The sequence below is a fragment of the Sciurus carolinensis genome, chromosome 2, assembly GCF_902686445.1.
Source record: "Sciurus carolinensis chromosome 2, mSciCar1.2, whole genome shotgun sequence".
Taxonomy (NCBI): domain Eukaryota; kingdom Metazoa; phylum Chordata; class Mammalia; order Rodentia; family Sciuridae; genus Sciurus; species Sciurus carolinensis.
The window spans coordinates 1,601,699-1,618,614 of record NC_062214.1 but is presented as its reverse complement, the minus strand read 5'-3'; the positions used below and the strand labels follow the sequence as shown (position 1 = coordinate 1,618,614).

Below are 16,916 nucleotides of genomic sequence, written 5' to 3'. Positions count from 1 at the left end.
ATACTGTTCCCATTTATAGATGAAGAACCAAGGCTCAGATGAAAGGACTTTTCTGTGTTGACTGCCAGTCCTGTTCTAGGACATTCTCCCTCTTCTATGGGAACATGGGCATATGCTTATATTTCTCCCTCTTCTATGGGAACATGGGCATATACTTATATTTATGTTGTAGGCATAGGTTTTTTTAAAAAAGAAATCCTTAACTGATAAGGGCTTAAAAATATTACGCCCATATTAAATCACAGAAATGAGAGTTCTTAATTGCTAAATGATAAAGGTATTATTTCATGTAGGGGTCATCTCTTGATTTTGTTCCTTTCTGTCAGTTTTTATAGAACTAATTTGCAAACTCAGCTGGCGACTGCTTGAAAATGTTTGACACGTTTGGTAATATGAAGATAGTTTTTATCCCTTGCCAGTCTGGGAATATGCCGTGTGTGTGTGTGTGTGTGTGTGTGTGTGTGTGTGTGTGTACGTACACGCATGCGCGTGGGTGCGCGTGTGTGCATTGTTTTGTTTTGTTTTGTTTTTAAGTGTTGTATCAATGTTTTTTGAAAGAAGAGGACATTTTAAAAAACTTATTACCCCAAAAGTTCAATCTGGAATGTCTTACATTAAGAATTTCTTGAATGTTGTGTATATATTTTAAAAAGCACTTTGTGAAATAGTCTGTACATTTATTTCCTAATTTATACATGATTTTCAGTGTTAATATATTTATTGATTAATAACAGAACGTTTATTTAATGTTTGTCCACTTTTATGTAATGCTGTGGGGGACGTGATGCCAGCGGTTATTTCATTGGCTGTGTTCTATCTTTTCTGTACCGTGAATGTTCCAAAGTCAGGCAGAAATGAACTGTTCGTGCGGCCTGGATGACGGTGTCCTGTTCTTTATACCCCGAGGCCAGCGGGGCGCGGGGGCCGGGGGCCTGCCCTCTTCCCTCCTCGGGCCTGGGCGGGCACGCCCCTGCCCCTGCCCCTCAGGGTCCGGTCTCAGGCAGCTGTCTCGGGAGGTCCCCCTGAGCGGCAGCGGCGCCTGCGGGCCGGCGTGTTCAGGGACCGGCCTCGCGGAGGCTCCTGTGCCCCCGCAGGTGCAGCCTCCGCAGCTCGAGGCGCCCTGCCGTGTAACGCTCTTAGCCTCTGCTTGGCCTCTGCCGCGGAGCGGGCCTCGTCTCGTCTAGGGGCAGCACAGCCTCCAGGCCGGCTCCCGGCTCCCTTGGGGCTCGCGTACGAACCTCGTTCCCAGCGTAACCTCGAACCTGTCCTCCCGAGTCGCCGGCGCCTGCGCGCCCGGCCCCGCCCCGGCCTCGCCCCGGAAGCAGTCGATGCCCCGGAAGCGGCGGCCCGGAGCTAGCCGTGCTCGGTCTGCAGGCGCCGGGTCCCGGGCCTCGGCGCGTCCCGGCCCGGGGCCCTGTGGTCTGCACGCGCGCCTCGCGCTGGCGGCCCTGCGCCGGGAGGCAGGCCCGGGGCACCGAGTGGCTTGCCCTCTGCGAGTCAGGCCTTAGCTGTGTCGGGTCGTGAAAAACAGGCTCCACGCCGCGGGGAAGGTAACGGGGCAGGCGCTTGCTTCCACCCTGGACTCCGAAGGCTTAGGGGAGGGTGCAGGTGCCGGCCAGCAGAGGCGCGGGAGGGGGCTGCGTGAGTGAGGGACCCGACCTGGCGGGAAACCCTGCTTTCCTTCCAGTCAGTAGGCCGTGGAAGGGGGCATGGGGCATGCTCGAGACAGCAGGGTTGTAAGGACTGAATTTAAGCCTCCATAGGAGGTTTTGGCAGTAACCTCTGTGGACCAGTGCAAGCGGACCTTGACACTGTAGAACAGCGGTGACAGTGTCCTTATAAGTCTGTAAAAGCCCTGTCCTGTGACTGCAAAGCATGTCTCTGTCAGACTTCTGATCCTGGGCTGTCACCTTAGCCTTCTTTATTCTGTGCTAAACTCGATACTGTTACACATGGATACTGTTACAGGGAGCAGAGCTCACTTTTCTGGGGTCTCCGCTCTGCAGGAAGGTGCTGCCCCATAGGAGTGTTGTGATGTCCGGTAGAAACTCCCCACCCTTGCCACCCACTATGGCACACTGGCCACTTGAGGCTGAGTACCCAACAGTGTGGCCGATGGGGCTGAGGAACCAAGTTTCACATTTCATTCAGTTTTAATTAATTGAAACTTAATAGATCCAAGTGGCTCGTGGTTTCGGTAATGGATAGCATAAGGATAGCCTCATTAGAAGGAAAATTGAGACCCCCCAACCAGCACTGCAGAACAGTGTAGAATTTGTTCCCCTGGCAAAGGAGACCTGCATCATCAGTGGGTCCCCCCACTGCAGTCGAAAGGGCAGAAAGGAGGTACGCCAAATTAGGCAGGATTTAGAGCTAAGATCTCTGGGGGTTTGCAGTTGACCAGCTTCTCCATCACTAATTGTCACGGCTCAGGCTGCAGCTCATATGGCATGAGTTTCTGGCAGAGTAGCTGCAGGTGGGCTTGTGTGGGTAAGCTGTAAGTTGTTTCTCCCTTAAGCACCTGTTTCACTCTCCTCCCTGGCCCCCTCTTGTAGTCACCTCTTTGCCTCCGTGTCCTCGTTTGTAAAATGGGAGTAGTAAAATACTTCCTTCACAGAATGTTTATGAGGACTAAATGAGCTAATCCCTGAAAAATGCTTAAGTAGAATATTGCAAGCAGCGAGGTGGCCGTGAACTCACATTCACATCCATACTGTTGCATTCCTGAAGGGGATTGCCTTTTTTTTGTTGATGTTGTAGATGGACACAATAACTTTATTTCATTTATTTATTTTCATGTGGGGCTGAGGATCAAGCCCAGTGCCTCATACATGCTGGCCAAGCCCACTGCTGCTGAACTACAAACCCAGCCCTCCCGGTTGTTTTGCTACTAATGTATAAGAACACAATCGATTTCTAATTGTAACCTTGTAGCCTGCAACTTGCCCAGCTCATTTCTTGATTCTGATTGTTGGCTTGTAGATTCCCCAGGGCTTTCTGTGGAATCCCTAGTCTCCTCTGTAGACACGGAGTTTTTCTTCCTTCCATTCCTTTACTGCAGTGTCTGCAAGGACTCTGTGGCATAGAGGTGCCCAGCGTGGCTACCCTGCCTTTTTCTTCATCTCACTCAGTCTTTCTCCATGAGTGTCATGCTAGGTGGCAGCCCTGGGATGCCCTCTGTCAGGGGGCCATGCACCCTTCTCCAGGTTTGCTCTTGCAGTCGTTGCAGGGTCTGCCAACATGGTAGGGTGTCCTGTGGGTTCTGGCCGCTCACATAGCCAGTGTTCTGGGGCAGGTCCTGCTGTGTTGGTGTCTGCCCCTTTCCACGCTGCTGATTGATTTGAGAGCTGTTTTGTCATGGGTGCTTTGTACCCATGTGCATGAGCAGTATTGCTCTCTTCTCTTTTTGTAAAGTCAGATTTTGGTACTGGGGCTTTACTGGCCCATAAAATGAGTTATATAGTGATCTCACCTCCTCTCCTTTCTGAAAAAGTGTGTGTAAGACTGAGTATTCTTTGAATGTTTGATGGAATTTATCAAGAAAACAGCCTGAGTCTGGAATTTTGTTTTGGAAATGTTCTTTTCCAGCCAATTCAATTTCTTGAGTAGCCTCAGACTATCTGGGAGTGGTGGAAGGCAAGGAAGCTCAACAAGCGTGTACTGGCAGCACTGAGAAGCAGCTCACAATGAGTGCACCCCGGGTCAGTGCTGCTGCCACTGTCCACACGCACCCTGGAACACTGACACCCACATGTGGGTCTTCACACCAAGCTCTTCTCCAGTTCTCCGGGATGCCGGCTATGTGCCCCACGATTCAAGTTTATTCTGATGTTGGGGGCTGTGCCACGTGGGCTGCGCTGGGATGGTGCCTGGCGGCCAGCCGGAAGTTGTTTTGATCACATGGGCAGTGAGGAAGTTGATTAATATAAGCACACCCAGGTGATTTATCATTGGCCGTATTCATTTAAGTCCACGCACACAACGCGTGCACAGGTGTTCCCGAGTGCTCCTGCTCGAGCCTGCTCGTTTTAACCTTTGCGGTGATAGGGCAGCTGGCTCCTCGCCTGACCTCAACTGGCGTGGCCCCGCCCTCCGCCTCCTGGAGGGAATATAAGCGGGCAAGAAGCAGCTAGCAGAGAGAAGCAGCAGCAAGCAGTAAGCAGCAGGCAGCGGCAGAAGGCAGATCGTAGAGCAGAGAACTGAGAACACACCTCTAGGTCGTAGATCACAGATCTCAGTACGCGGGACGCACCACTAAGAAGCACCTCGGATAGATAGCACCTAGTTCACAGGATGCGGGACCTACCTCTAAGAAGTAGCAGCAGAACTCTAAGAAGAAATAGATCTCTGATAAACGTAGAAGCCTGTCTTTCTCTAAAAACTTCCTCTAAAAGCAAAGTCTCTCTTCCTCTCAAAGCCTTTTTTCCTCTAAAATCAAGCAAGCTTTTCTTCCTCTATAAGCTAGAGAATAAGCAAGCAAGCAAGGAAGCAGCACAGAAATAAAAGTAGTTTATTTCCAGTCTACCTCCGATAAATACCTGTGCAATTGTTGCTGTAAGCGGTAACAAATATCTGCGGGATTGTTGCCACATGGCAGCGACATTCTGACACTGTGCCATGAAGACTCAGTTACACAAAACCACCCCCATCTCAGATACCAGTCACAAGTAGTGGGTCCCCAGGTACCCACACCTCTGTTGAACTTTGCTACAACTGCAGGGTGGTGGGCGGGGCGGGGGGCGTCCTCCAACCTCTCCCCAGACTCAAGAAACGTGGCATTTATTCATTTGTTATAAAGGATACATTGTAAGGATACTGTAGAGGATGCAGTGAACAGCCAGAGAGGTCCAGAAAGGCCCCTGGGTAGGAGTTTTTGCTCCTGTGGTATTGGGGTGTGGGACCCTCCAGCATGTAAAGTGTTCAGCCCAGAAGCTCTCCAGATCCCATGGCTTAGGTGTTGGTGGAGGTTCCTCACGGGGCATGATCAGTTGTTGGCTCAGTCCCAGCCCCTCTTCCTGCCGAAGGATGGGTGAGGTGAGAGTCCCAAGCTTTGCTCCAGGCCTGCTCTTTCCGGTGCCCAGCTCTTGTCCTGAAGCCATCCAGGGGCCCCTGAGAACACCTCATTAAAGCAAGTGTCTCCCCTGGCATTCAGCAAGTTCCAAGGGAGGTAGTAGCGCTGCTCAGATTCTCTTTGCTCCTGTTTCTCCCATCACTCAGGGAAGGGACTCAGGGTCAGACCTGGGGCAGAGACCAAGTAGCTGTTGCTCTTCACCTCATAGTGGGGTAGCCAGTGCTGCTCTATCCTCATGGGTCAGCTCAACCCGTACTCACCATTCCTGTCCATTTTTAGGTGAGGCGACTGGGGCTGCAGGTGCATGACCTTCCCTGGGTCACTCCAAGGTGAGTGGCAAGGGTGGGAGTTTGTTCAGAGTCTGGAGCATCACCACCACCGCAGTCCACCGCAGTGTTCTCAAGTTCCACTCTGATGATTGGAAACTGCAGAAGATAAACACAGTTACACTTGGGCAAATGGATATTTTATTTTGAAATAATTTTGACTTGAAGTTTAGATTGCCTTTTTTTTTTGGCGGGGAGCGGCGGGGTTACCAGGGATTGAACTCAGGGACACTTGACCACTGAGCCACAACTCCAGCCCTGTTTTGTATTTTTTTTTTATTTAGGGACACGGTCTCACTGACTTGCTTAGGACCTCACCATTGCTGAGGCTGACTTTGAACTCCCAATCATCCCGTCTCAGCCTCCCAAGCTGCTGGGATTACAGGCATGTGCCACCATGCCTGGCTAGATTGCCTTTTAATGTTTTCATTAAGCAGATACTTGACATTCCCCCGGGAGGTACACCCCATGCTGTGGGAGACCTAATGACTTCAATCCTTTATACACACATCTGCCTGCGTCACAGATACGCTGCTGGGCACCGCAGGACACCACGTGCCCGGTATTGGGTTGTTGGTTTATTATTCTGTCTCAGGCACCCAGGTTCTTTCTCCCATACACCAGGCATGTTGCTTTAGGTTCAGCTTACCATTCAGGCTTCAAAGACCCAATGTCTTATTTCGCCCACTTGACTCATTTTAGGAGCCATGGTACCTCTGAGGCTCTTCTCAGCAGCATCTCAGACCCTGCTGGAGGGCCTGGCACAATGGACTTTGTCTGCACAGGCCAGCCTCAGGCCCCACCGGCTCCCTCCACAGCAGGCTTCACCAAGGTTGCTGTCAGTGGACTGCACGGACCACGCCAGGCATCAGGAGCCCCCAGGAAAGAAGCCACTCTCTGAGAAAAAACTGGTAAGGTTTCTCAGTTGGGTCCACCCTGCCCCAGGCTCCCCTGTGGAAGGCAGCAGGGCGTCATGCATGCTGACCGTGTTACTGGAGGAACTGTAGAGCCTCTTGAAATGGGGCCCTTGTGCCGAGGACTGTGCTGTCGCAGACAGCAGCCCGCAGAGGGCCAGGGCACCTTGGAAGGTGTCGCAGTGTGGGGCTGCTCACGAGCTACTGGCCTGGGTAACTAATGTGTATGAAGGAAGGGTCTTAACCTAAAATGTTCAGGGAGAAGTGACCCTTTGGATTTATAGTTTAAGCCTTACAATTTCTCTTGTTCTGTTTACCAAAACCTATTCAAAACAAGAATGGTCTTTAACTAAATTTAAGGAAATACAGCCGGGCGCAGTGGTGCTTGCCTGTGATTCCAGCAGCTTGGGACACTGATGCAGGAGGATCATGAGTTCAGAACCAGCCTCAGTTAACGAGGCCCTGAGCAGCCCTGCGAGACCCTGTCTCTAATAAAATGTAAAAAGGGCTGGGGATGTGACTCAGTGGTTCAATCCCTGGTACAAAAAAAAAAAAGGAAGAGAAAATACATGTTCGTGACTTCATCTCCTCCAGGTGCTCCAGGTGCGCTCTGAGGGCAGGGCCTCCAGTGGAGGAGCACCTGGCAGGGTGGGTGCAGCGCAGGAGCAAAGCACCTGCCCAGCCACGTGTTCACAGAAGGGAGGGAGGAGGGAGGGGAGCTCGGGCAGACAGCAGGCAGACCTCGGACCTCACAGTGGAGGGGCACCCTTCCAGAGTCAGGCTGTCTGCCTATCACTCCACACACAGCCTGCTTGCCACTTGTGCTGTTCCCAAGTTGGGGATCCTGATTTTGTTGGCACACAGCACTATGACATTGAGTTTTTGAAATAGTAACCTGTGGGGCTGGGGAGATAGCTCAGCTGGTAGAGTGCTTGCCTTGTGAGCACAAGGCCCTGAGTTCGATCTCCAGTACCACAAAAAGAAAAAAGAAAATAGGAAATAGTAACCTGTGGTTCCAGGTGGTGGTACCAGAGAATTGTTGGATCTTTTTATGACCTGCTGGGTGGAAATGCACCTCCTGAGGAGGGTAGGGGGCTGTCAGGGCCTGAGGGTGTGTCTGTCCATGCAGACCTGCAGAAAACAGGTGTCCCCGTGGCCACAATGAGGGCACTGCACCTGGGCCTGGCGTGGCTGCACTTGTAGGACCAGCTAACGTGTACTAACTGACCTAGTTAGCCAGTCGTTCTGGTTCTTTAGCTGGGTCGCACCTGCCTTCAGGACCTGGAGAGAGCTCCTCTGAAGAAGGGCTCTGTGCGTCACCTCTCTGCATGTCACAGAGAAGCCCCAGTAGTTAGGGATGAGTGTCCTTTCTCCACAGCTGAGAGTTCATGATTGTCCAGGGAGTCTCCCCCTTAACTTTGCTGCAGCCTACAGAACTAGGACTAGAATGTTTGTGAAGACCAGACCTGCTAGCACTATGGCCCACTTGAAGAAAGCTGTGTTTTCTTCAGGTTGGAAATGCTGAGTTCCTTTTCAAAGGAACTGAAGCCTGAAAATTCTCATGACTTGTGGAAACTTATCTTTTAAAATATTTTTTAGTTGTAGATGGACACAGTATTTTTATTTTATTTATTAATGTAGTGCTGAGGATCAAACTTAGTGCCTTACACATGCTAGGCAAGCGCTCCACCATTGAGCCACAACCCTTGCCAGGAACTGATTTTTATCTTTGGATTTTAGGAGAGATTAGTAATATTAGTGTCATTAACTTCTACGTTTAATCAGTAAAAAGGCATATTTCTCATGTACACGAGATCTCTTGGGTGGACTGTGGAGTGTTGCTAATGCTCTAGGTGCCTTGTGCTTTCTGTAGAAAAGGTATTTTGTGGACCATCGGAGAGTGCTGGTTCGTGGAGGAAATGGAGGCTCTGGCATGAGCTGCTTCCACAGTGAGCCCCGCAAGGAGTTCGGTGGCCCCGATGGTGGAGATGGCGGCAATGGTGGCCACGTCATCCTGAGAGGCACGTGCCCTGGGAGCATTTGGGGGAAAGCTAAGTCCTCACATCCGCCTTATTGTCCTGAATGTCTTACATTGAAAACCTGATGGGCAGACATTTTTAGAAAGTACATGGGTGTTCATAAACAGTGCACTGAAAGCCAGACATGATGGCACAGCCCTTAAACCCAGCCACTTGAGAGGCTGAGACAGGAGACTTGAAAGTTCAAGTCTAGCCTTTGCAACCTAGTGAGACCCTGTCTCAAAAATAAGAGAGAGCTGGGGTGTAGCTCAGTGGTAGGGTGCTGCCTAGCTTGTGCAAGTCCTGGGCTTGGTGTCTAGTACCACCAAACAAAAACACAGTGCACTAAAGAAAGCAACCTTGAGTGCTTTCTGATTTGGGGGTTTTGTTTCTTTTTTTATTTCTTATTTATTTATTTATTTATTTATTTTTTTGCGGTGCTGGGGATTGAACCCAGGGCCTTTTGCTTGCAAGGCAAGCACTCTACCGACTGAGCTATCTCCCCAGCCCTGTTTCTTTTTTTAAATCTAATTTCAGGAACACAAACATAGTTTGCTTTTAGGAATCTTAACATGGTAGTAGATGTCAGTGTCAGTAAACCTTTAGTGTAAATGCTCAGTAAGCTAGGAAGAGAAGCATTCACAGCATAGTACAGTATAGCTTTTTTAAAATCGATGACATCATCAACTTCAAAATTTTCAGAAATGGCAGTTTTTGAAGGAAAATAAGAGTTTAATTTTTAATTGTGTTGCTCGCCATTAACGTCTGCTCCAGCTCCCTCCCTTGTGTCATGTGTATTAAGGCTCTTAGGCTGCACCGAGTGTCAGCCACGGGCACTGGTTCTGTCTCAACTCAAAGGAGCACCAACGTTCTCGCTCTGCCTCCAGCTGACCAGCACGTCAAGTCGCTGTCGTCGGTCCTGTCTCAGTACCAGGGTTTCAGCGGTGAAGATGGTGGCAGGAAAAACTGCTTTGGCCGAAGTGGTGCTGTCCTCTATATCCGGGTAAGCCTGGCTGCTGAATCCCTTCTCCTGCCACTGGCTTCAGCTACTCAGGGCGTGGGTGACCGGGCAGGTGGAGTACAGCCCACACAGGGCCTTGTGCACTTCCCCATGCGGTCTGACCCTGTAAGCGGAGACCTTGAAGGAGGTAACCCACAGAGCACGCTCTGTGTCCATCTCTGTGGAGGCCAGCGTCTTGTTTTAGAAACACTGTTAAAAACCCTACAAAAGCCACTTGAACAGTCTGACAGATTGTGAACGGCCCCATGGAACTCTTGGTGGCCAGGCCTTTTCTTGTGCTTCGTTCTGTGAGGGGAGAGGTTAGTGCCCCACCCCCCAGCCCCCTGCCTGTTGGTGGACCGTAATCCATGAATGCCATGTTGCTTTCAGGTTCCTGTGGGCACCTTGGTGAAGGAGGGCAGTGAGGTCGTGGCCGACTTATCCCTGCCGGGCCAGGAGTACATCGCTGCACTAGGTGGGGCAGGCGGGAAAGGCAACCGCTTCTTCCTGGCCAACGACAACCGCGCCCCTGTGACTTGCACCCCTGGGCAGCCGGGTCAGGAACGCATTCTCCACCTGGAGCTCAAGACGATGGCCCATGCTGGGATGGTGGGTCCCTGGTGGCAGGACAAGCTGCTGACTTAGGGGACAGTAACAGCTTCTTGGCTCGCTGGTCCCCGTCTCAGCCAGCGGCAGGCTGCAGCAGCAAGGTCCTTGTTGGACTCAGGTGCTGCCTTCCTTGTCTTCCAGGTTGGTTTCCCCAATGCGGGGAAGTCCTCGCTCCTCCGGGCCATTTCAAATGCGAGACCTGCTGTGGCTTCCTATCCATTCACCACCTTGAACCCCCACGTGGGGATTGTTCACTATGAAGGTCACCAACAGGTAGCAGGTAAAGCATCCACAATCCCCAAGGGAGTCGAGGAAAATAACGACTCCTAAGCTTAGCTTCCTGTTTATACTAACTGAAACAACTTTAGTGAGTCTGGTCTTTCTTAAAATCAGCTCCACCCCCCCACCACCACCACCCCTGGAATCCATAGTTTCAGATCAGATCTGTGAGTGTACGTTTCGAGCCTGAGGAGAGTGCCTGCCACGGCTTCATTCTTCCATCAGGGACTCTGCTCTGATGTAGACCATGTGCGATTTATGAAGCTTTCCCTGTACTGTTTTGAGAGAAGAAAACTTTTTCCAGAAGATAATGTACCCATTAAAAATTGCCTGTTGGAAAGCTGGTTTGTATAGCACTTTATGTTTTCAAAGTGCTCCATAATGGTTTCTATCAGTAATCAAATTATTAATAGAGTGCAGGAAGCTGTTTTTCCTTTTTGGATCATGTTTGAAGCCAGGAGGGGCAGGAACTTAAACACACCTCATCAGATCAGTGCGTCATCTTGCATTCTGCAGATCTGAAAGGTGAGGCAGCCCCATGGCCTGGCCCACCAGCTACTGAGCTAAATGATGCTGCAGCTCCATCAGCTCTAGGACCCCATCCCAGCCCCGAGGTCGAAAGTCACTGCAGTGTGTGTGACCCTGTGCTCTTGTTTCCTACAGTGGCAGACATCCCGGGCATCATCCGAGGTGCCCACCAGGACAGGGGCCTGGGACTCAGCTTCCTTAGGCACATCGAGCGCTGCCACTTGCTCTTGTTCGTAGTAGACCTTTCCCTACCAGAGCCGTGGACACAGGTGGAGGATTTAAAATACGAACTGGAGAAGTATGAAGAAGGCCTGTCTGAGAGGCCCCACGTGGTTGTTGCAAACAAGATTGATCTGCCCCAGGCCAGAGCCCGTCTGCCCCAGCTCCAGGCCCACCTGGGACAGGTCATTGCCCTGTCGGCAGTGACCGGGGAGAACCTGGAGCAGCTGCTGCTGCATCTGAAGGTGCTACACGATGCCTACGTGGAGGCCGAGCTGGAGCAGGGCCGCCAGCCTCTCAGATGGTAGCAGTGCCCAGCGGCAAGAGGCGTCCAAGCTGCACAAGCAAGCCTGATTGTAAGACGTGGGTGGTTCTGAACACATAAGAGAAGGTGCTTGTAAATACTGGAGAGTGTTGGTGCTTCTGTCTTCCCTGCCAACTTGGGGTTACCCCATCAGGTGCCCTCTACCCTCTGGCCTAGGACTCTCTCAGGTGGTGGAGCATTCTGTGCCACCTGACACCCATCTGCTCCCCCAGTGCCTTGCTGACTAATTTGCTAAGGTTGACTCATTTGTACTAATTAATACCCTTGATTAGGAGGAGGACCATGCCATGCTGGTGTCAGCAAACGCTGCGGCGGCGGCACACACATGAGCCCTGGGAGAGCTCAGCAGAATAACGCAGCCAGAACCTGGGGCTCGCGCATGTTAGTGCATGTGGCAGAGGCTGCCTGTGTTGTAGCTGGATCTGGGCACAGTGGTGCTCTCTGCTGCTCCCAAACGCCAAGGCGGACACAACTTCACGACTGAGTGCACTCAATATCCGGCACGGGCACGCCCAGTGTCTGGCTCAGCTCAGTGCACACAGGCGAGCTGCTAACCAAAGGCAGCAGGAGCCTATGTTGCTCCCAGCAGGTAACCAGAGCGGTACTCTGCTTACTGGGGTTTGAAGAAAACCCTTGCTTTGGGCCAGGCAGTCACCAAGACTGAGCCGGTCCTGTGGGGATGTTGTTGGCCTCCTTCCCGAGGCTGGACTGCAGACAGGAACCATGCTGTCCTCCAGGTGCTGTGCTCTAGAAAGCAGTCTCTCCCATGAGGGGTGCAAGTCTTTGCCCCCAGGCACCTCACTGAGTGCAAGGGAGGCAGGATGAGGATGGCCAACCCTGCAGAATGCTCCCCCGGAGACCCCAATGTCTCTGACGTGTCCCAACAGCCCTTCAGAAATGGCGGGGACAACAGAAGACAGAAGGGGCCCTCATCTTCTGGGGAGATACCTGCCACAGGCTGAGGTTAGCCACGGGGTCCGAGACCGGCCGCACTGTGGGAATGCTCAGTGCAGAGGCCCTTTCTGTACGTTGGGGTTGGGCTACCTCGAATAATAGGCCTGTGCCTCAGCTTTCAGGAGCAATTCAGTTTTGATCTAACATCAAATCTGCAACTAGAACACGAGGTCCTTTTACCCAAAGCTTTATTTTAATGTCTTGTAATTTCAAAGGTCCTCGTGTTCTGGAAGCCCTGGATGGGTCTTGCATCTATTTGCTTTCTCTTTCAGGCCACCACAAAGGGTTTCAGAGTCGAGCCAGGCCTGAGAGCGTTAATTATCCATAGCTTTCATCTTTGTGCTCAGCCCCGCATACTCTGGGCAGGGGAGGCACTCAGAATGCCTCCCTGTCCTGACTGCACCATAGCCTCCCAGTGGCTCTGAGGCCTTGGTCTGGACTGGCTCCTCAGAGCTGTGTGTCCACAGGACACAGCCATCAGTCCTTTGCCAGGTTCCTGTCTGCTTGCCCTTTGTGTGTGTGTGTGTGTGGTGCTGGGGTTTGAACCCAGGGCCTTGTGCTTGTGAGGCACAGCTGAGCTATATCCCTGGCCCTCCCTGTCTGCTTTTATAGGCAGTTTTCTGTTTGCCATTCTGGATTTTACATTGAGATTGAACTCATACTGTCAACTCACCCTTTTATTATTTTAAACCTTTATTTTTTATTTTTATATTTCTATGTGGTGCTGAGGATGGAACCCAGTACCTCACACATGCCAGGCAGACACTCCAGCTCTGAACCACAATCCCAGTCCCTCAGCTCATGCTTTTAAAGCCTGCCACGTGGTGGTTAGTAGACTCTCGGGTGTGCATACCTGGAGGTCTTCTTCCCCCACAGAAACCCTGTCCCCATCAGCTATAACTTCCTTCCCCTGGATCCAGACACTAGTTCAGTGTCCCCACCACCTCACTCTGACCTGGCCTTCACCCTTCCTGCAGCTGGAAGCCAGCCCTGGTGTTCATCTGCCACAGCCTTGCGCAGCAGGTGCTTGCCCCTGCGCCAGTCTCGAGGCAGGAGCTGCCTTCCAAGGCAGAAGAGAGCACTGCAGGGCCTTCGGTTCTCATCTACCCCAGCAGCGTTAGAGGACCTGCCCCCCAAAAGGCTGTGGGCAGTTATTTGTGGAATGAGCAGGTGAGTGGGGTCTGGTACATTTACTTTCTCTTCATTTGAAACAGGCAGGTGGTGCTAGAAGACTCAGGATGTCCCCCTCCATCCCAGCTTCTTTACTCAGGGACCTCACACCAGTCCCCAGAGTTTACTGTGCCTGAGGATCCCCCGTACCAGGGCAGGCTGCACATACCTGCTCTGTCTTGTTTTCCATCCCCTATCATCTGTCCCCACTGACTGGTGACAGTTTTCAGACGCTCCAGCAAGCCAGCTTCCCTTTTTTCCTGGAGGTTTCCTCCTGGATCTGAGTCCCCTCCCTAAAGGCAGTGGCCATACATGCTCGGTAATGGTTCTGGCCTGCCCACTGTGGGGCTCCCTAGTCTGTCTTGCTTGGGAGGCTTCCTCCTGTGGATCATCACCCTCCAGTGATTTGCACAAGTATCTGTCATGGACTGCAATCTGGCTACTCCATGATCTTTGTGGAAGCAGGTCTGAAGATTGGGACCCAAGCTTCAGTATGCAAAATGTCCCTAAGCTTCCCAGCTTTGAGTCCTGCACTCCACCCTTAGCCTGGCACCCTGGCTCCAGAGCTCCCTGTGCTCGTGTTCCAGGCCAAGCCACCAGCTCCTGCAGGCCTTCAGGGGTGCACGTGGGAGGACCTCCTCTCAACTCGCCCTCTGAACCCCTGCTACCAGGTCTGCTCCAAGCTGTGCGAGGTCCCTAGCCCACTCTTCCTTTGTGCAGTCTCCCACCTGCCACATTCCTTTCCTATCCATAGCGGGAAAGAGAAGCCAGCAGGACACACTTTATAGAACATAAAAAGCCTGGGAAGGCCAAGGGGACTGGCCCACTTTCCAGAGGGACAGAGTTCCCTCTGCCCCAGCAGGCAGAAGCCATGAGCAGCTGGTGGTCTTAGTGGCAGAGTGCAATGGAGTCCACCTTGCGGCCCACCACCTAGGTGCCCCAGCCTGCCCTGGCCAGATGGGGCAGCACCAGCTAGGCTTCCAAGGGCCCTGCCACTCCCACTCTGTCCTGGCAACCAGAGGCCCAGCTGAGGCAGCACTACCTGATGCTCCCCAGGGAGCCAGGACAAGCCCAATGTGGGACAAGAGAGGCAATCTCTCCCAGTTCTGGAGACTGGGACTCCAGGATTCAGGCATCAGAATCCCTGGGGAGAGTCCTTCCAGCTCCCAGGGGCTCCTGTGGCCTCAGACCTCTGCTGCCATCTTCATGTGGCACCTCCCTGTGTCCCTCCGTCCTCTTCTTAAGGACCCTAGTTACTGGACTTAAGGTGCTCTCTAAATTCAGGTTGCCCTTCTCCTGAGAACCCTAACCGACGACTTTCACCAAGATGCTATTTCCCACCAGGGTGTATGCTGAAGTTCTGGACGGACATGAGTGCTGGCCTGTCATCCACCCTATGTGGCATCCCTTCTCACTCTGATGCCCTGTGTGCCTTATGAGGGTGTCGCACTGGTCTGGGGCTTCTGTGAGTCTCCTCCTCCTGTCCCCATCCATGTCAGTGCGTTGGCCTCAGCTCCACCTTAGAACCAACCAGAACCTGGTTTCTCCCCCTGGATTATCACTGCAGCCTTCTAACTTCCCTGCCTGTGCCCTTTCCATGTGGCAGGTGCAGGACCCTGTGCGTGGCAAATTCCTCTGCCCACTCAGGACAGGGCTCCTGCTGCTCTGCCAGCCACTCCCTGGCCACACTGAGAGCACCCTCTAAACTACAACCTCCTGCTGACCCATGTGACCAAATGCCCCCAGTCAGGAAGCAAATACAGCCCACCGACTAGGCCCTCAGCACACGCTGCCACCCTCGCGTTGCCTGCCCCTCCTGAAGCCGCTTGAGAAGGTGACCTCGTTTTGTCTGCAGTACCCCCAACACCTGGACAGCACTGGCACCAGGGCTAGTTGTGAAGGCCAGGCATGCTGGGTGCACTTGTGTTGGCCCTAGCAAGGTGTTCACCAGTAGGGGACACCACCCAGCAAAGAAGGGGAGCAAGCTCCACGGCCATCCAGGAACCAGGAAGTGAGGAGACCATGTTCCCAAGGTGGCCACTGTGATTGTCCATGTTGTGGCAGATTGCATGGGAGCAGTGGTGGCCAGGGGTGTGGATGGGGAGCAGGGAGGGGTGCAGCCAGGCGAGGGTAGCAGGCGGGTGGACGGAGGTGATGTCCTACATCCACACATGGAAAAGCCTCTTAGTACTGAGTGTGAGGCTGGGTGGGGCGCAGACATGGTGCTCACCTGGCATGCTGGAGGCCCTGGTTCACCCCCCACGGCCCCAGGAAGAACCTGGTGTTTCATGGGCAGCAGGTTCCAGTGGGAAGAGGAAACATTCCCAAGGTGGACGGGGCAGCACTGCAGAGCCACATGAATGGACTTGATGCCACAGAGTGGACATTCACAGCGAGAGGATGGCAGAGCCATTTCTTCCACGGCAACACAAATTGCCAGGATCTAACGCATCAGGACAGGTTGCGCATGGGGGCAGGCAGGATGGGCAGGGCATGGACGTTGGTGTTGGTCTCCTGCTGTGGGCCTATGATTCCACTGGAGAACCCTGGGTGATGGGTGCTCAGGGTCTCTGTACTGCCATGCGTCACCCCTCCCCCCACAAGGAAAGGCCAAGGACACCTTACCCAGAGTGCCACTCTGCAGCAAGTCCCTGGGCCTGGGCCCAGCTGGCAGTCTGGAGCAGCATTTGCTGAGGGAATGGGCAGCCTGCACTGCTCTGGTGTGAGGCCTCCCAGGGAATGTCCCTTCTTCTTCCTCTGTGGGGACTCCTGGGACGTGACCATCAGCTCCACAAGGGTCCAAGAATCCACACATAATGGACATGTTCATGCCCACAGCAGGCGTGTGGCCCTTTTGAAATAAGTCAGACCCAGGGTGTTGGGGGAGGGCCAGCGCAGCAGTGAGCCCCGGCTCCCAGCCCGACACAGAGTGGGTGACCTCCCACACAGCCCAATGGCCCTCAGCCCACACCCACTGAACCCAGGGGTGGGAGCCAGGGCTACATGGGGCACAGTTGGTGGGTGCCAGGGACAGGCTGTGTGGCAGACAGAGTTGCCTGGTTATGCTTTCTTGCAGTCATTTTGTTTCTGAGGAGAGGAGTTCTCTTAACAAAAGCCACTGAGTTTGTGTCTTTCCCCCAAACCAGGAAATCACCCCATGTTCTGCTGTGGCCACTGGGGATAGGACTAGCCCTGGTCCAGCAAAGGACTCAGCTCAGTCATTGTGCCCATTACACTGGGCTGGGTGGTGGGATATGGTGAGGGTCAAGTTTGGCTAGGCCCAGGGCAAGGTGCCAGTTCCACGTGGTTCTGTGTCCCGGGGCTAACGAGGCCCGCAGTGCAGCAGGAGGCATTGCCTGGCCTGACCTGTCCGGCACCTCACTCCAGCCTCCTGGGACAGGTGTGGGACCCCATCCTGGGCCAGGGTCCTCTGGACTCACAGGTCCCAGGTATCACCTGGGATCCATGGCCAAGGGCAGGACAAAGCCTCGTGGTCCTGGTGG

General features: G+C 53.0%; 1 protein-coding gene across 2 annotated transcripts; it reads left to right on the top strand.

The window, feature by feature from the left end:
- The first annotated feature begins 1,323 nt into the window (after positions 1-1,323).
- Mtg2 (mitochondrial ribosome associated GTPase 2) lies at positions 1,324-11,803 on the top strand. Of its 2 annotated transcripts, XM_047541870.1 has the most exons (8): positions 1,327-1,550; positions 5,351-5,400; positions 6,100-6,308; positions 8,185-8,332; positions 9,217-9,332; positions 9,720-9,938; positions 10,080-10,218; positions 10,881-11,398. In XM_047541870.1, exons 2-8 carry the CDS (start codon positions 5,376-5,378, stop codon positions 11,270-11,272), a joined length of 1,248 nt encoding a protein of 415 aa, XP_047397826.1. In that variant the 5' UTR covers positions 1,327-1,550; positions 5,351-5,375; the 3' UTR covers positions 11,273-11,398. The 2 variants fall into 2 exon arrangements, with proteins under 2 accessions (XP_047397827.1, XP_047397826.1); XM_047541871.1 differs by lacking the exon at positions 9,720-9,938 and having other exon boundaries at positions 1,324-1,550; positions 10,881-11,803.
- Positions 11,804-16,916: the final 5,113 nt, after the last annotated feature.

Coding starts and splice junctions, on each gene's coding strand:
- Mtg2 (XM_047541870.1), top strand. CDS start 5,376: ATGACCTTCCCTGGGTCACTCCAAG. Junction 5,401..6,099: donor CTTCCCTGGGTCACTCCAAG/GTGAGTGGCAAG, acceptor GACTCATTTTAG/GAGCCATGGTACCTCTGAGG. Junction 8,333..9,216: donor TGGCCACGTCATCCTGAGAG/GCACGTGCCCTG, acceptor CTCTGCCTCCAG/CTGACCAGCACGTCAAGTCG.